This window comes from Anopheles gambiae, chromosome 3, assembly GCF_943734735.2.
Source record: "Anopheles gambiae chromosome 3, idAnoGambNW_F1_1, whole genome shotgun sequence".
Taxonomy (NCBI): domain Eukaryota; kingdom Metazoa; phylum Arthropoda; class Insecta; order Diptera; family Culicidae; genus Anopheles; species Anopheles gambiae.
The window spans coordinates 67884192-67903543 of record NC_064602.1 but is presented as its reverse complement, the minus strand read 5'-3'; the positions used below and the strand labels follow the sequence as shown (position 1 = coordinate 67903543).

The following is a 19352-nucleotide window of genomic DNA, read 5'->3' as shown; positions in this document are numbered from 1 at the left end:
CACGACCTTACGATGGCACAGAAGATAGACTTGACGCACATGGGATCGGTAAACTCGCTACAGGTCCGCGTAATTAAACCAAGTAGCTGATTTCCCTTCGCAACAACGCTATCAATGTGAGGGCGAAATGACATCTTCTGATCGAGTAGCACCCCCAGATCACGGATACATGTCGTGCGAGCCAAAGCCGTGTTGAGCATAGTGTATGTAAACGTGATGGGGTGACGGGCTCTGCTGAATGATATACACTGGCATTTATCAGCACACACTTGGAGGGCGTTTCTGCTGCACCAGCTATCCAGATTCTCAAGGATCGTTTGAAGGCGTACACAGTCACTGTCGTTTCTAACTGGAGCGAATATTTTTACATCGTCGGCGTACATTAGGTGTTGGCCTGGCGGTAAAACGAAAGATAGATCATTTATATAGATGAGGAAGAGTAGCGGTCCCAAATTACTCCCTTGAGGCACACCGGAGGAGCTGGTGAAGGAGTGAGAACGATGAGATCCTATGTTTATGTAGTACGAACGACCAGTTAAATAAGAACGCAGCCAGGTGATGTGCCAGTCGAGAAAACCGAGTTTTTTTAGCTTCGAGAGTAGAATATCATGAGAGATACTATCGAACGCAGCCCTGAAGTCGATATATACTGCATCAACTTGAGTACCACGATCCATGTTGTCGAAGCAGTAACTAACAAATTCAGCAAGATTTGTGGTGGAAGATCTCCTTGGGACAAAAATATTATAGATGCTATTATGATTTCGATTCCGGAGCTAATTCTGATTCCGGAGCAGATTCCGAATAATGCTGTCGTTTAGTTTAATCTGTGTACATCCGAAAATACGGTTATAATCATACTTGTAAAACCTCGAGTTTTACCAATTTGTATTAAACGTTGAACTTGTAACAGAGGCACAAAATGGCAAGGCAGAAGAATTAACAGAAGGCTGAAGGTGTTGTCAGTACAACGATCCGTAAACGAATGATCTTTATTTTGACATTCAGATTATCGCACAGTTGTCACGGAGATGGTCATATTCTGATCTGATTGAGCACTATGGTCTTATCAGGGGTCAAATCTCCAGGATATTACATACTATTTTCTGTTATCTCGTAATCAAATAGACATCTTCTCGAGATGGTTCTGATTTTTCTATTCTAATAAATAAAACTCGGTTTTTGTTTTTATTTGCAAAAATTAAATAATTCCTATTTTCACCGTTCGTGATTTCGACCCATAGTGTAAAATTTCAACGTTCGTAAACAATCCACGTGTGAAATATTTCACAGAACCATGTGCTGTCAAACCCGCGGCCGTAGAAACGTCAAAAAGACCAATCTTTGTCAAACACACATTTGCCGAACGTAAACAAACTACTGCTGCTCAAGATGGTAAGGAGAAATAATCTAATATCTGTAACATTTTTTCATCTATCGAGAACGTATTGCGTTCAATTAAATGCTGAATTTTAAACGCTACAATTGACTTTCGTTTTAGAGTACGGAAGACGCAGCTCCCGATCCCGTCCCGGTCGACGAAGATGCACAGCTCTATCCGTACTGCTATCTGTGCCACTTCCCAGCCCTTCAGGATGGATTTTACCATCTGTTTGCCGAGCCGGACGAGTCCCTATCGCGGGCAAAGATTCTGGGCGACATCCTAGACATCGAGCTAACGCCGGAACTGTGCCATTCCCAGATCATTTGTGTGAACTGTAATATGGAATGCCTCGAGTATCATTCGCTCGTTCAGCGCATGGAAGCCATACGGACAAAGCTAACGATGACCTACAATCAAACCGTAATGAAGCTTACCGGCCTGACGGAAAAGGATCTGAAAGAGGGCCTCGTGGCAGTAGAAGACGGTGGCAACTTGGAAAATGATCTCCAAACTTTCAACAAGGACTTTGTAAGTAATTGCTGTGGTGGTAGGAGCGAATTTAAACAAAGCTGAATTATCTTTTTATTCTTTTTGTGTAATTTCCAGCTTTCGATGGAAGATATGTTTGGCGATATGGAAGCGCTGAACCCGGATGACATACACCTTAATTCATCCAGCGAGCAGCTTGATAGTGAGCTGCCCAAATTGGGTATCGAGTGGGAAACGATAACAGAATCAAATGAAGGAAGTATGCCATCCATTTCTCTAATACGTCCCACAGCTGCGCTGGGAGAAGAAACTCCCCATCCGGTTGGGCATATTAAGGAAGAATTGTTTACACCTCCTTCGGAAGAAAGTGAGCAGCTGCAGCCGATCGATTCGGCACTGATGGAGGAAAACGCTCCAGAAGCGTCACTTATTGGGAAGCTAGAGCAAGCCACCTCAAAGTTGCTGCCAATTGATACTGACGACACGCAAACCGTTGGTCAGGAACTGTCCGAAGAGGAAACGCTGCACCGGTTTATGCTAGAATCGAACGAAACAATCGTTGAAGTAGCTGGTGAAGATGGCACATCGATTTACTGCGTTTATAATGACGTCATAGAAACGCTCAGTGATACGGAGGAACAGTCTGAGACGGTAACGAAGGCGCTGGAAAGTGTCAATGCCGGAAATTTGTTAGAGTATGATGATGTGATTATTGATAGTGCATCGCAGATCAGCGCACACGAGGCGTATGAGATTGGGGAATCAACGTCATCCCCCTCGCTGATGTTGGAAAACGCGAATGTGACCAGATCGCGTTCACCGTCACCATCTCAGCAGGAGGAACCTTTACAACCGGTGAGTCGCTTTTAACTACATTTTATACACCATTTTACGTCCTTTAACATCATGGAATGGAAAGTTTGTTTTAAAGAGTAATTTATTACATTATGAGATGGTTTCTAACAGTACAAACGCATTAGTACAATTTTCTTAAGTTTAAAAAAGCGTTACAATAGTGAAACGGTACAATATACAGCTATTTTTGTTGAAGTCTTGCTACCGACACGGTTCGGTTGTTTTTTTTTGCGTTTCCTCTACTTCTTTACGGAAAGGATTCGCCATCCTGCTACTGCTGTTGTTACTCCGTAGCGCTTGGTTCGATTTCGCATACGCGAAGTTTCAAATACCCTCAGGAGGATACGCCCGCCGACTGGCGGTTGCTGCGGTTCGAGCCGATCGAGCGCGGTTTCGGTTGCAGGTGCGTTCCAACGAAAACGATCAGCAGTGCTAGCAACATCCAGATCGGAATCATCATCACGTACATCGGTATCGATTTGTACTCGAGCTTCAGGCAGATAGTGATTTGGGAGAAAATTTTCAACACTATCCCAACCACGTAGTACTTGTAGTGGTGCAGTGAGATGAGCCGATTTGCGTGCTGCCTTTGCACGATTTCGATCACGGCCCACGCCACCAGTATCACGTCGTACAGCCATAGCGGTATGAAGACGAGGAACCAGTTCCAGTAGATTCGGTTTTCGAGCCGCAGACAGAGCACCACCAGAAACACTAGCAGAATGAACCAGGTGAAGAGCGCGCGCTGTACGAAACCCATTCGGGGAGATTAGGCGTTTCACGCAATGGTTGGCACGAATTGGTGTGAGTTGGTATTCCGGAGCGGAAGCAGCGATCGTGTTAATTGCTTCGTGAAGGAAAAACAGTGAATTGTTTTGTTTATATCGCTAGCGGCAGCTGTCAACTAGCGAAGCGGTGGCTGTCAAGGAAATGTATGTTTTCAAGATGAATTATTTCATCGACTTCTTTTTTGTGTTAAATGTTTCACATTGAAAAGGGAAACAGATAAAGAAACCGTCAAAATGATGGATTTGAATTTATGGTCCGAGTTTTAAACATTAAATACGTTAATTGCGTTACATTTTTTCCACACGATGGCTTTTTTGCGAAATCGAACGTTAGACTTCATATAAAAATATTACCAAGCAATTATTTTTTACATAAAGTTACGCAGGCGAAATCCGCAAAATCTGTCGCGTACGTAGGTCGTTCGTTCTTTAGAATGAACTGAATGAATCGTACGGTTCTGGTTCTTTGGGCACACCTCTATTCAAGACATCTACTGTTCCGGCCACGTTTGTCGTTAGCAAATCATATCTAAAACATGATTGGACAATAGTGATGCGCGTTCGCAAGCGAAGTCAGTAGGTTCATTCCGTTCCTCAAATGTAAGGATAGGAAATAGGGTTTTTATTTGATTTTTCAAATTCTGATCCTAGTAGGTTTGCCGGGACGGTAGGTTCAGTCGGAACGGTAGATTATCGAAATGTTCCAAATCCATCCTATCTTTGTATTCGAACTTCGTGAACCTACCAATTCCAGTCCGTTATTTTCTGTTTTTTTTTTTTTTTAATTTCCAATCACTATTGGTCGGAATAATATACCAGAGAACAGAGAATATACCAAACTTACCAACGCCAAACAATCTTAATAATATTTCACTTCCCTACAGTTTTACGTTAAAGTTGGAACCGACTACTACTGTACCGTTTGCTCTACGGACGATCCGGTTAAGGCGGACTGTCTGAAAAGCATGGCCCACCACTTGGCCGAAGAGCATGGTCAACAAACGCACCTGTGCGAGTTGTGTGATGTCATATTTTTCCAGAAACCATCTTACGTCGCCCATTTAGCCGAACACAGCGCCTCCGACGATCAGGACATGGAACGCGGCGTCTCATTAAGCTGCAACGTGTGCAGCGAAACGTTCACCAGCAAGCGCGCCCTTGAGCTGCACCGTAAAATGCACTCGCGAACGTCGCACGTCACGAACATGATCTGGAGCTGCGAGGTTTGCAACAAGAAGTATACCTCGAAAGCGTTCTACGATGTGCACATGAACAAGCACGCCGGGCTGCGACCGTACAAGTGTGACCTGTGTGCGAAAGACTTCTCCTCCAAGTATGCGCTAGCGGTGCACCAGAAAACGCACAACGAGCGTCCCCGCACCTTCGTGTGCAACGAGTGCGGCAATTCGTTCTACAGCCGGCACAATCTGGTACAGCACGAGCGGACGCATCGGGCGGTGCGCGAGTACGAGTGTGCCGTGTGCCGGAAGAAGTTCTTCACGCAGCACAATTTAAACGTGCACATGGTGATACACAGTGCGGATAAGGCGTTCGCTTGCCGGGAGTGTGGCAAAAAGTTTGCGCGCAAGGCGGAGCTGCTAGACCACGAGCGTATTCACACAGGTAAGAAAGAAGGGAAGGTTGGAGGGAAACGAGGACGAGGGATTTTGTAAAGCAAATAATCTTAATTCTTTTGCTCGTATCGCCTATTCTTTTTGCGGCAGGTGAAAAACCGTTTGCGTGCGATATGTGCGATGCAAGCTTTGCGCAACGGTCAAATCTTCATTCGCACCGGCGGATGACGCATTTGAATGACAAACGGTTTAAGTGCGATCGATGTGATGCGGCCTTTAAACGGCGCCGATTGCTCACCTACCACATCAGGGCGATGCACACTGGTGAGCGACCGTACAAGTGTGATCTCTGCCACGCGACCTTCGTCTATCCGGAACACTTTCAAAAGCATAAGCGAATCCATACCGGCATCAAACCGTACGCCTGCGAGGTGTGCCATCGGACGTTCACCAGTCAGGACAATCGCAATGCGCACCGGTACGTGCACAGTGACAAGAAACCGTTCGAGTGTGTCACGTGCGGTGCCGGTTTTATGCGCAAATCGCATCTGTACACGCACATGCAGGAGGTGGGCCATCTGAGTGATACGATCGTGGTGAACCAGCCGCGCATTAGCGCCAACCGTACGCTGGAGTTTGAGACGGACACGTACGTGACCGATGGTACGGGTGAGGGCGAGCAGGGCCAGGAGATGGAGGGTTCGGATGAGGAGAACGTACAGTTAACGTACATTTGTGACGATGATAATGTGGACGGTGAGTTGGAAGCGGAATAGAGGTAAGTGTGATAGCAGTTCGGTTTGTTGAAATGGAAAGGATTATTCATTTGCTTTTCCATTACATTTGCAGCACTGCCTTCAGTATTGGAGGGAAAACTAGCTGAACGAACGCTATAGTTTCGTACGCTTTTGGACAAAAGCATTATATTGCATCCAAAAGCAAGCTGGTCTCTTGGTCGTTTTAGTCAGCAGAATAATCTGTACATGTTTTTAGTGTATGGTAGTAGATAAGACTTAACAAACAAATAAAGCTTTGTGTAGAACAGATGGTTCTTTTTTTAGTAAAATTGTTTCACTACTGTGCATTGCTAGTTTTAAAATGATCCTGATCTCATTTCGGTTTTGAAACTGATCCTCAATTTATGCTAGATCTAGAACTGATGTTGAATCGATAACAATCCTGGAACTGATCCTGAACCCACAACTAAAGCTGGAGTCTGGGAACTAAAGCTGGAATTTATTTAAATCCACATCAAACTAAAAACTGATCCAGAAAATCTATTGGTCGAGGAACTAACCCTTTTTTTATTCCGCACCAAGAACTGTACTTTGAGCTGTCTTAGTCATGGAACGGTTAGTAAATTTGTCCCTTTGCAAATTTGACCCGATATAGTATTTATTCCGATTGAGTAGCTGATTCTGCTTTCGTAATGGTCGACGAAACATACACGCCTGCAGAATTTCGGAATTTTTAGCAGGGATGTGTAGTTTAGAAAATTAGATGCATTTGTATAGTGATGGTGATGAAGATAGAGATGTATAGGTAGCGAAAGTAAGTGAGAGAGTTGAATCCAGCAAATGAATGTAGGGAATCAACATACATACAGCACGGTTCCGTGGTGCAGTGACGACTCCATAACATGCCCGTCATGGGTTCAAGCCTAGAATGGACCGTCTCCCCGTAGCAAGGATTGACTATCCGGCTGCGTGGTATTGAATAAAGTCTCGAAAGTTTGTATAGGGCGGTATGTCTGCGTAGGACGTTACGCCAAATCGAAGAAGAAGAAGAAGAAGAAGAAAAAGAAGAAGAAGAAGAAGAAGAAGAAGAAGAAGAAGAAGAAGAAGAAGACAGGGTTCCCTACGATTTATGGGGACGGTTTCCGTAATTTCTAGGGCTCGTCTCTCAAATTATTCATCATTTCCCATACAATTTTGGATCGTTGCCACGATTCATGGAAATCGCCCGATTGGAAATCCCTACAATTGATTGAAAAAATCTGAAAAATGCCAAATAAATCGTGGAAATGGTTCAAAAACTATGGGAAACATCCATAAAATTTCGGGAAGCAAACAAAAAACCTTGGAAAAGCTTATAAATCGCTTAACTAATTACTATATTTTGTATGGTTATATTTTTTATATTTAATTCACAATAGTTTAGGGAGTTAAATTTCAAAAAGAGTGAGTCCTTCTTTGGGATACAGAGAGAGAGAGCGACAGATTGAGTTGAATCCGAAAAGGGCAAAGCTGTCCAATAAGACATAATTCTTGTCAGTCAGTCAGCCATATAAATCTATACGTTCGCTCGAGTCTGATGTCTTGTTCGATACCCAGAGCGTAGCCTCAGATTTGAATACGATAAAGAGTGAGTCATTAGTCAAAACTTAGAACGAATCATTCATCAGGGCATAGGGTGGGTGGGTGAGTTGAATCGCAAAAGAGTTATGAAATGATTTGTTTAGTGCTTTGTTTTTCCATGATTCTTTAAAGACTGAGTTAGACATTCAAATTCTACTACTTCTACGGAACAGAGTGAGTATTCTCATCTTCTTGTTACTTACCTCCATCTTATTGATTAAATCGTTTCATCTATTCATTTCTTCTATCATAGTCCATCACGAACACGAACCGTGCGATAGATTTCAATAATTGAATTTTATTTACTTAAAAATTCTCATAAGTTAACTAGAATCTTTCTTTTGTTTTATTTAAGATGTAGATAACTACTATTTACTAGTTGTCAGTGTGTACGATTGATTTGTTTGGTATTTTCCGTTGCTTCCTTCTCCCCGGTCGGTCGATCGGTTTCGGTTCAAATTTTAAAGCGTGTGTTTGCTCAATCATACCAAGTAAAACTAACTCCTAAGTAGGTCCCACACCCCCAGCAGCGGGATGCATAGTTCGAGCTCGGGACCATAGCATAACATATCGTAATAACAACAATCGTTTGAACATGTAAATAGCAAAATCAATATGAAGGCAGCATTGGCAGAATAGGCATTGGTGCGTAAAAAAGCAGTTCAATTTAAAAAAAAAAAAAACTATAAACTATAACTTGTGTCTTCTCTTTCGTTAGCGTTTCACTAGCAAAATGGTACAAAAGTGCTGTTCGAAAAGTGTTTTACGCTATGACAGGGTTGCTCAATAACTCAACGAAAGAACGAAGTTTTTTTTTGTGGGTATCAAATCATTACATTCTAAACCAAATCTAACGAACAATAAGGGACTAATGGGGGCCGGCATAGTGGGGCGGGTGTATCGTTCGATTCACTGTCGAATGTCGTGTCGGAGTGGCTTGGGCAGCCGGAGATCACGACACGTGGTTTTGCACTCAAAAACTGAGCCGCTTACGCACAAACCACCTGTGCACTAATAGTAAGAACGCGCTACTTTGCGGTTCTGAAATAATTTCTTCGAAATCGATCGATTCAATACCAAACCCCTAATGGTGGTGTACGTCTTTTTGTTGTTGGACACTTTTTTTGTGTTGCTTCTATCGAGCACAACCAGAACGGGCTAAATGGGAGAAAGCGTCCTGGTTGTGAATGTGAATAAAATCGACCCAAGAGAGGTGTGTGAAGATAGGCTGCAGAGAGCTCTCGATCTTGATATGCAAAGGATTTTGGAACAAGACTGAGTTAGACATTCAAATTCTACTACTTCTACGGAACAGAGTGAGTATTCTCATCTTCTTGTTACTTACCTCCATCTTATTGATTAAATCGTTTCATCTATTCATTTCTTTTATCATAGTCCATCACGAACACGAACCGTGCGATAGATTTCAATAATTGAATTTTATTTACTTAAAAATTCTCATAAGTTAACTAGAATCTTTCTTTTGTTTTATTTAAAATGTAGATAACTACTATTTACTAGTTGTCAGTGTGTACGATTGATTTGTTTGGTATTTTCCGTTGCTTCCTTCTCCCCGGTCGGTCGATCGGTTTCGGTTCAAATTTTAAAGCGTGTGTTTGCTCAATCATACCAAGTAAAACTAACTCCTAAGTAGGTCCCACACCCCCAGCAGCGGGATGCATAGTTCGAGCTCGGGACCATAGCATAACATATCGTAATAACAACAATCGTTTGAACATGTAAATAGCAAAATCAATATGAAGGCAGCATTGGCAGAATAGGCATTGGTGCGTAAAAAAGCAGTTCAATTAAAAAAAAAAAAACTATAAACTATAACTTGTGTCTTCTCTTTCGTTAGCGTTTCACTAGCAAAATGGTACAAAAGTGCTGTTCGAAAAGTGTTTTACGCTATGACAGGGTTGCTCAATAACTCAACGAAAGAACGAAGTTTTTTTTTGTGGGTATCAAATCATTACATTCTAAACCAAATCTAACGAACAATAAGGGACTAATGGGGGCCGGCATAGTGGGGCGGGTGTATCGTTCGATTCACTGTCGAATGTCGTGTCGGAGTGGCTTGGGCAGCCGGAGATCACGACACGTGGTTTTGCACTCAAAAACTGAGCCGCTTACGCACAAACCACCTGTGCACTAATAGTAAGAACGCGCTACTTTGCGGTTCTGAAATAATTTCTTCGAAATCGATCGATTCAATACCAAATCCCTAATGGTGGTGTACGTCTTTTTGTTGTTGGACACTTTTTTTGTGTTGCTTCTATCGAGCACAACCAGAACGGGCTAAATGGGAGAAAGCGTCCTGGTTGTGAATGTGAATAAAATCGACCCAAGAGAGGTGTGTGAAGATAGGCTGCAGAGAGCTCTCGATCTTGATATGCAAAGGATTTTGGAACAAATGTGTGGTGTGTGATGTGCGATTGTAATGAAAAGCTTTGTGTCTTTGTAATGTGATTGCCTTTCGAGGGGGGAACCTTTTTTCTAAAGGAACCGTTAAATTCTGCTTCCAAATCACCATCACTACAAGAGGGACACAAAGGAGGAGTGGTAGAAAAAACGGGTCGTATAAGATCGTAACTCTTGCTAGTAGGACAAAACACTGGCTGTAGAAGATGTAAGTTGGCTTAGATAAAGGGAGCAAAAATCTACATACAAATCTTTACAATTACCGTACACATTCGTGCGGCTGTCTAGCTACTTCTACCCGCCCGAATATGTTCGATCAGAGCAGCAGGTGTTGCCTATTGTTTTGTATGATTGTTCGGTTGTTCTTTGGTTATGTTGGGTGTTCGTTTTTTTGTGGTTTGTGGTTTGGTCACCGCACGCCACTTAGAAAGGTTAGGTCACATCGACAGTGGTTGGTAGTGGGATCGTCGCTGGTGGCCCGTGCAGCAGATTTTAGCTACCGCCACCACCCAGCTCATCTTCGTACTGCTTTCTGAAGCAGTCACCGACGGGGAAGAAGTCCCAGCATCGCTGCTGATACATATTCCACACGTACGTCTCCTGACCGGTGTACTCCGTGTCTGGTTTGTTGATTAAATGCATCAGGAAGAACATGTAGTTGGCGAGATTGTGCTCCTGGGCGACGTGCGTATCGAACCCGTGAGGTACCTGTGTTGGAAAGGGTAGTAGTGATAGGAATTACATTGTAACCTCGGAAATCGGTCCTACGATCAACGAAATGCAAACGTACCTTATCAAAGTAGTCCTTGCCTATGCCACAGATGAAGCAGTTGGACTCCATATCCTCCTTGACCGATTCGAGCTGGTCACGAAGCTCACCGAACGCATCGATGATCAAACCCTGGATGATGGCCAGCAGGATAACGATGACGAAGAAGAAGAACGTGATGTCGAACAGGATACGGTACACCTCGTACTCGTCGCCGTCCGGATCGCCGATCTCGTCACCGATACCACCACCCGCCCGCACACCCTTGTACAGATGGAACACGAAGCAGGTCGCCATATCGTGACACTTGCGGTCGCCCTCCTCTCCGTCGTCATCCTCCTGCACGTAGAACTTGCGGAAGAAGTTAAACGCGATAACTGTGTAGATGTACACGATGATCGTGAGCAGCATTACGGTCAGCACCAGCTGCTTGCCGTTGTGCGTTACCGACTGCAGAATGGTACGCAGCGTCTTGAAGCCGACCGCCACATCGAGCAGATGGGCGGCGAAGAAGAACTGGTTGAAGTTGCCCATCACCGAGAACGAGAAGTACCAGAGCGAGTACAGGAACGAGTTGTCCGTGATCGTCACGCCCGCCTTCCAGATCTGGTAGCGCCAGTCGATGTTCGTAATGAAGTGGAAGAAGCCACCGCCCTCGTTCGCTTCCTGTGCCGCAAACGCCGTCTTTTCCATGCCGAGCAGGTTCGAGATCGAGTCGAAGTCGTACGTTTCGCTATACTTCTGGCGGACCTTCTTCTTTACGAACTTGTCCCAGTAGTTAACCGGGAACGTTTTGGCGGATATCACCAGCTTGTCCCAGTGCGATTTGATGTCGTCGTCCTCCGGCTGCTCGGCAATGAACAGTCCGTCAAACTCGAGCCGACGAGCGATTTCCTTCTCGCGTTTGAAGATGGCCAGCGGTACCTTCAGATGGTAGTAAGCGATCAGCATGCAGAGCGACACCAGACTGTGCAGGATGGCAGCGATACGCAGCACGTGCTCCATGTAGAAGAAGTCCTCATCTACATGCACCTTCTCCGGTGGGTCTTCCTCTTCGCCTTCGCCATCGCCGCTTCCACCTTCACCGCCGCCCGAGCCCGTTTCCAAAATGCCAAGTCCCGATCCCAGGCCCGATCCGAGTCCCATCAGACTTTCGCCCGAACCGCCCTCACCGTCCTCGTCGTCGCCGAGCGTCGTCACCTTGTAGAACAGCAGCATAAAGTTGATGCAGAACGCCAACACCAGCGCCACGTACTTCAGGTTGTAGAAGTTACGCGCCAGATAGCTGACGCACTTCTTCGTGTATTTGGAGAAATCGATCTGGTGGACGGCCGCGGGTTCCTTCGTTTCGGTTGAAGCCTTCTTCGACTCCGCCTCAATGCTGGCGAGCGTAGCTTCCTGTGCCTTTTGCGCTTCCGTGCGTTCCTGAGCGGCACGTTTGGCGGCTTCACCGCCGAGCAGATCGACCAGCGTCATCTGTTCGCCCGGTGGTACACCTTCGCCCGTCAGCTCGGCCGCTCCATCCTCGGGGCTGGACTCACCCGTTTCCTCGATCGAGGACGACGGGCTGAGGGCGGGCGACTCGTGCGGTGCCATGCGGTACTGTCCATTCTCTTCCTTGCTGATGTCCAAACCGAACGCCTGCACCGTACCTGGCGGCTCCTCCAGCGGTAGTGGTGGCAGTGCACGCAGGGATGGTTCCGCCTCCGGGATCGGTTCTTCCTCCTCCTGGGCCGGGCCGCGCATGAGCGACATCAGGATGTTCACCAAGTATTTAATCACAACCGACACGCCAAAGCCAGAGTAGTAGAACGCGTAGAAGATCATCTTGAAGAATCCGACTATAATCTCGGGGAATGATTTCGACTGCAGTACGGTAATCTGGTGCTTGATGTTGGACGGGCTGATCATGTACATCGAGTATGACAGACCGTCCTTGACGGCCTGGATGGTGCGCTTGATCGGATCGCGGGCGGCACGCTCCTCCTCCTCCTCGCTGATGTACGTGAACGCCTGATCACGGCGCACGGTGCCACCGTCGTCATCGCTCGCCATCAGTCCGGAGGCGTGCGTCATTTCAAAGATGGCATCCTCGCAGAAGTTGACGAACGCTTCCAGCTTCTCCTTATCGCCACCTTCCGTGACGATCGAGTAGAAGAAGGCACGCTTCGATTCCTTGATCTGCGGCTTCTCCCACTGTTCGATGTTCGCTTCCTTGATTTCGAAGTACACGCGCTCGATGCGCTTGGACGAGCCCATAATTTCGATACGGCCCAAGAACGACTCGAAGTAGTTCAGCACGGAACCGGCCGTCTCGAGGAACCGGGCCAACCGCGGTTCGTTCGGCATGTGCTCGGACAGGTTCGTCAGCAGGACGGCCAGATTGAAACCAATCTCCTTGGCCGGCTCGTGGAACCGATCGACAAAACCGATGTAGTCGATCTTTCCGTCATGGTTGGTCTCGCAGCAAGCGAGCAGGAAGTCGATCTCCTCCGGCGTGTAGCTCTTCTGCTGTTCCATCTTTTCGCGGAAATCTTTCGGCATAATCCAACCGTCCCCGTTGCTATCAATCTCCATGAAGCTTGGCGTGGAGGTCAGATCCTTCAGCTTCAGGAACATGTCGAAGTACTTCAGAATCAGCTCGACGTTCGAGGCCGACTCGACCAGCGTGTCCACCATCTGCTTACCGATCGTACCGTTTACCACGTTACCCTCAAGCATGGAGAGCATCATGGTGATCATGTCCTTCTGCAGATTGAGCAGCTCCTTCAGCAGATCCACCTGGCTAGAGTGTTTCGACAGTTTGTCCTGCATGTGGGAGAACAGGAAGAGGAAACCACCGACCGCATCCCAAAGACGCGAGTGGGCCAGCGCCTGCTGGTTCTGCGTACACGGACCCTGGATGACTTCAGTGAGCGTGTTGAAGACCTGGCTAGCGACCCCGATTGCCTTGAAGAAGTTCGCCTTGCCGGCCGGGTCGATCAGTTCCTTGCTGGAGTAGTGCCAATAAAAGTCCATGATCGATTCCTGCAGTCGCAGCAGATAATCGACCGTGCAGATGACCACGTTAACGGTGGTCGTGTTACCGGCCTGCGTACGCAGATAGTTCTGCCAGTCGAGGTTATGACCCTCACAGGTCAGCTGAATGAAGCGGAACAGTGCGCACGTAAATTCGGCATCGTGCATGTTCTTCTCACCGGCTGCGCCGTCCGAACCGACGCCAAGACCTTCCGCCTTGGTGTTACGCTCGAACGCATCTAAATCTAGCACGCTGCAGGAGTTCATCAAACCGGCAATCGAGGTAAAGAATCCGACATCCTTCTTTTCCTTCAGATGGTTCAACATTCCCATCTGGATATCGATGTTACCACCCCGCAGCACGGCAATTCCGAGCTCGAGCGTACGCATCACCATCTCGGACGGGACGCCCTTCGAGGCGGAAATGTGCAGCAGCACCATCTCCGCGACGCCACGGTTGGCCAGACGTGCCTGGTGGAACAGGAGCTTCTGCTTTTCCATTTCTTGTTCCTGTGGGGTGTGAAATATGATTGGTTAATCAGGAGGAGTGGGACGCATTGGTTTTGCTTATCTACAAAGAACTAGTAAGGGTCTACAAGACCTACCATTAGCTTTTCCATAGTCTATGAACGCGTTAGCATAGGTTAAAGGCGGCAATGTTTGGGTTAGTTTAAGATCACACGCAATCTTCAGATTTAGCAATCATACTCACATGAATACTAGCACCTCCTTCGTCCTCTCCTGCTCCTTCTTCTTCGTCGCCACCTTCCTCCTCCTCTTCACCGCAGGATCGTGCAACGATGCTAGCGTAGGACATGTACAGAGGATCTTCCTGCAAAGCGCCACTGCGCTCAGTCATCGCACCACGGCAGAACGTTGTCACGAGCTGCGTAAGTGGATCCGGTTTGCCTTCCTCCTCTTCCTCATCCTTCTTCTTCTTTTCAGCATCCTCAAATGTTTGCTGTCGTTGAGGGAGGTTTAAAAAGATAGTTTATTGGTTTACCCATTGGGTGTCAACACTTTTCATTGTTGATACTTACCGTGAGGTCCTCAATCATGACCTCTTGGCCCGTATTTTCATCCTCCAGCCACAGTTCCGAGTAGCTTCGGGCAAAAATGTTGCAAGCACGATGTCTACAGGAATGCATTAACATTATTCATTTTTGTTAACAAAGAGAGAAAGAGAAGGTATAGCGTATCAGTTTTAATTTACACAAGTATAATATTTTTTATAAAAGAAAAACTACGAGCAACAAAACATAAAAGAAAATAAATATAAATCATAGAAAATAATAAGATAGAGCATACCAAAAAACAAAATGCATAAAACAAAAAAATCTTGGTAAGCATCAAATCACAAACTTCCTCACTTCCCAAATCAAAGAACCAAACACATTTGGTAATGCAATGCAGCAATGAAGCAAGGAGGTAGAACGTAAAACAATAGCCGTGCAAAAGTAACACAACAAAAACTGCACACTGAAACAGACAAATGATAGATACAGAATGTGAAAGGCGAAGAGGAACTATAAATAAGGAAAAAAGAAAAGAAAATATGATGGAAAGAAGAAGAAAGAAAAACAAACAAAAACAGAGAGAAAAAAACACTACTCGCGCACTTAAAAGATACAAACTGGCACAAAACAAACAACAGCAACAATTGGTAAACGAAAATAAAGGGGGTTCCAGGAAACCACCAAACAGTAAAAGGAAAAGGAAACATAAGAGGGTAGAAAAGAAAGACTCAGTCACCTGCTCAATCTATACATTGGTTTTGCTCTTAGACATGCAACAGCCATTTTGCGTCGTGCTTGTGATAAAACGTGTGTCCAATTAAGACCCTTAGCTCTAGGTCGGCATGCCTATATATATAGGTTTTAGTTAGTATGCGGTTAGTGATTATTCTCTTTTATCATCTCTGTTGTTGTTTCTTTTTTTTTGTTTATCGAACGGAAGGAATCGTTGCAGAGTGCTTTTGCAGAATAGAGATTGAGTGTAGTTTTCATTTGTTTCATTTGTTTGATATAGTAAGTACAGTGTTTTGTGAGGGGTGTGTGGGTGAGTAATAACGGGTGAAAAATATAACTTGGAGGTGCGAAAAACCGGTGAAGTATGTACTAACTACTACAGTACAACATAACCAAGATCGGTAGCTACGGTTAGTGATACAAATGTGATAAATGGAGTTGGTATGTTAGTCATACAGAATGTTGAGGAGTATTTATTTTATTTATCATTCAAGGTTTTAAAACCATTCAATTAACTTTCAAGTGATTTCATGTTTCAGACTGTTTCTTATAAATTAGGATAATAGGTAAGCTTAACTAAAGAATGGAATCAAGAGAATCAAATGCTCTAATATTTATATTGCGATATTAAACATAAATTATATAGAAGACTATATAAATTGAGTATTGGGCAACTAAGTTTACTTTCTTGTTTGGAATTAGCGATTGATCTTACAATCTTCAAAAGAGGTACGTCTGGGAATAATTTCGCTTGTGTAAAAGTTTATAAAAAGAGCTCCTTATCATTGGAATACATTAAAATAAATAGCTTTTCTTATTTACAGCATAGTGTTTAGCTAATGTTATCATTTTGGTAGTTCATTAATTTTGAATTAGTTTTTGCATGGGCAGGAGTGAATAGAAAATTTGCCAAAAGGACTAGTAAAGAACATTCGCAAAAAAGGAAATCGGAAATCATTCTACACACAGGAGACGAAAGAGCAGAAAGATCAAGGAAAAGAGGAGCTTGCAGTAGCAAAAGTTCGGAAGAAGGTGACGTTATAGTGGGTGCTTTCTTTGAAACCATGGGATCAATAGCCATTCCAAGAACTAGCAAGAAATTCGATTGTCACAATGTGTGCGAAAGATGGTAGAATTTGAAGGATGTAAACTCATGATGCCAATATGTTTTAAATTGATTTTTGCTTAAGGCGTGTGCAGTATCCATCTGTATTAGCAAGTTTTGTCTGTTACAGTGGTACGCACTGATTGTGGTTTCCCTCTCCTAATATCGTTTTTCCTGATTGGGAGTAGTTTTGGGAGGAGGAGTTGTTAGTTTCATCACAAATAAGATATTGTTTTAAAAGAACGCAATTGAAGGCTTAAAGTTTTTCGGTAAAATTTGTTCTAAATTCTATTGCATTCGTTAAGCTGTTGTTGCTGGTGTATGGCAATGGCAAGTTTGTTTGTAGGGTTTTTTTTTCTCAGTTTCGGTTGGCTTTATGTGAGATCCACAAAATAAAATGAACAAAAATGTACAAATATATACACAATCAACTGACAGAAACAGTTTTGGCATTTGTAACAAAAATAGAAAACAAAAGAAAACGAAACATGGAAAGGAAACACGAAATCAAACACGTGTAACAGAAATGCATAACAAAAATAAATAACAACAGGTGGTAAGATGCACAACGCACAACAAAAATCAATCCAAAACGTGAGTTGAAGAACGAAAAAAAACATGAACAAAAGAAAGAAAAAAAGGAAAAAAACGAACAAAAAAAAAAACAAAAAAAAGAAAACGAATAATTGATGCATAGAAACGAGTAAATTGGTACACAAAAGAAAGGAAATAATAACAACGGAAAAGAAATCAAGAAGAAGATAACAAAAAAACTCCGGTCAAGGTAGATATAAAGTATAAGAAAATTATAAAACCTTGGCAGTGAATGTAAGGAAACTTGTCTGAAACAGGCAATGACCGCTCGTTTTCTCTGTATCGAGACGCAACTTCTGTAAACATTTTTGCTTTGTTGTTGTGGATGGTCGATCTAGATCATAGCGAAAGACAGTTGTTGATTGTATTTGTAATTTAAAGAAGAGAAATACACGTTATAGTCACATGGGTTTTTCATATTGGTAGAATGACGATTTCATTAAGAAAAGTCATTTAACGTCCAGTTGGTGCAGACGGAGTGGTGGGATGAACTGATCGGTAATGTTCGTTTAGGTCGAAGTTTAAGAGGGTATTAAAACACATAAAGGGATTTGATGTGATCGGTGGAGGAAGGTGATGATGGATAGGGTTTTCTTGTGTGTTGTCGGTATGACGAAGTACTGGGCCACGGGTATTGTGTAATCCGAACACTTACCATGTGAAGTCCATAAAGAACCTTAGCCATGGCGACGATGCGCTCGACCGTGTCTTCGATCTTGTTTTCCGGCTTCTTGTCCGACTTTTCCAGTGTGTCCTGCACAATCTGCTCCTTTTTGCCGAGCTTCGAGTAGAGATAGTGCTGCCAGGACATCTCGTCCGCTGGATCGAGCTTGTCGGGCAGGGTGAGTTGCGTGCGCGCAAACTCAATCACCTCGTACTCGGGCATTTTCTGCAAATTGTTCCACGGAACGGTTAAGAAACTGTTGCCATTTAGTCGAGACACACTTCAACCTACCTTTAGATAGCGATCCTTGCAGTGCTGCACCAGCTCTTGTTCCTTACCGGCGAACAGATTCAAACCAACCGGCAGCAGACGCTTCAGACAGGCCACCATCAAGCTGGACTGAATTTCCTTATCCTTGTCACGCTTCTTATCGCGGCTGCGCTTCTTCTTCTTCACCTTACCGCCGGACGCGGGCATATCACCCGAGACGGCAGCTGAGCGGCGCGTTGCCGTAGGCATGATCAATGTCATATTGTCAATCTCGTTCGCCGAGATGAAGTTCTGCTCTTCCTTCAGGAAGTACTGGCTCTTCGACCAAACGTTAAAGATCTCCGCCACATAGTTGTAGAGCTCCTCCGCCTCGGCAACGTTATCCTTGAGCCAATGGTTACGCTGCAGATCGACGTACTTGATCAGCAGGGGATAGAACGAGTAGATATCGCGGACCAGCAGTTGCCAGTCCTCCTGGATTTGGGCTTCAATCTGGGAGGTATCATCGGTGGAAGACTACAGAAGAGAAGAGATTGGAAAAACGCATGTAAGCCAAGACCCGGAGGAATCTCGTATGCTTCAACACTTACCTTGAGGAAACCACGCAAGCTTTCCTCCTTGTGGAACATGCTGTCGCAACGTTTCTTGACCCGCTCGGCCAACGGTAGGAAGACATCCTTGAGCAGCTCCTCCGAGCTGTTGATAATGATCTGCTGCGTGTACGTGGCGATACGCGTCATCCAGGGCGCGTTCTCGTTGGCAATGTTCTTGCGAATCATCTTGAGTACGTTCTTCAGCAGATGGTTCATGTGATCGGCCGTAACCATCGTGACGTGATTGCCCGACTGCGGGCTAACGTTGTCTGGGCCCTGGTTCCACCAGAACGGCAAATAGGAACAGAGCAGCGGCAGAATGACATCAATGATGTGCTGTGCCTCCTGGTACGTCTTTTCCGACTCGACAAACTGGTCGACCTCGGACAGGATCGACTCGAGCGTTGGCATGCAGCATTCCATCTTGCTCATGATGTCTTGCGCCTCGAGTGAGGTATCGGCAATACGGTTCAGTAGCGAGAACGGGTTGTGCTTGTTAGCGTGCGGCTCAAGGAAAGCCACCGGGAAGCAGGAACTGAACGCACCGAGACAAGATCCAAGGGCAGGCTTGTGACGTTCCAGCTCGGTCTTAAGATATTTACGATCGCGCGTCAAAGACGTGTCGGTGCCGAGTGTGTAGAGAGCAGACAGGATTTTGTACGATGCGACCTGAATTTCGTCCACTAAAAGGAAGATAAAGATATATAAGTTAAGTGTGGTCGA

General features: G+C 44.9%; 3 protein-coding genes across 15 annotated transcripts in view; 1 reads left to right on the top strand and 2 right to left on the bottom strand.

The window, feature by feature from the left end:
* The first annotated feature begins 1286 nt into the window (after positions 1 to 1286).
* LOC1278918 (zinc finger protein 37) lies at positions 1287 to 6156 on the top strand. The gene is made up of 6 exons (XM_318560.5): positions 1287 to 1395; positions 1502 to 1912; positions 1991 to 2728; positions 4401 to 5139; positions 5241 to 5868; positions 5940 to 6156. Exons 1-5 carry the CDS (start codon positions 1393 to 1395, stop codon positions 5864 to 5866), a joined length of 2517 nt encoding a protein of 838 aa, XP_318560.5. The 5' UTR covers positions 1287 to 1392; the 3' UTR covers positions 5867 to 5868; positions 5940 to 6156.
* On the bottom strand, positions 2793 to 3656 carry LOC1278917 (transmembrane protein 60). The gene has a single exon (XM_318559.4). It carries the CDS (start codon positions 3486 to 3488, stop codon positions 3063 to 3065), a length of 426 nt encoding a protein of 141 aa, XP_318559.3. The 5' UTR covers positions 3489 to 3656; the 3' UTR covers positions 2793 to 3062.
* A 2711-nt stretch (positions 6157 to 8867) lies between the features above and the next one.
* The window catches only part of LOC1278919 (ryanodine receptor), a 42194-nt gene continuing 31709 nt past the window's right edge, over positions 8868 to 19352 (bottom strand). For 11 of the 13 annotated variants that reach the window (XM_061659398.1, XM_061659404.1, XM_061659405.1 and 8 more), the window contains 8 exons: positions 18627 to 19312; positions 18058 to 18552; positions 17758 to 17991; positions 17324 to 17436; positions 14696 to 14789; positions 14368 to 14616; positions 10659 to 14165; positions 8868 to 10576 (listed from right to left, as the gene is read on the bottom strand). In XM_061659398.1, the coding sequence (XP_061515382.1) occupies positions 10361 to 10576; positions 10659 to 14165; positions 14368 to 14616; positions 14696 to 14789; positions 17324 to 17436; positions 17758 to 17991; positions 18058 to 18552; positions 18627 to 19312 (5594 nt within the window). In that variant the 3' untranslated portion in view covers positions 8868 to 10360. Of the gene's footprint in view, positions 10577 to 10658; positions 14166 to 14367; positions 14617 to 14695; positions 14790 to 15407; positions 15518 to 17323; positions 17437 to 17757; positions 17992 to 18057; positions 18553 to 18626; positions 19313 to 19352 lie in introns of all 13 variants that reach the window. The other 2 variants (XM_061659399.1, XM_061659401.1) reach the window with 1 other exon arrangement.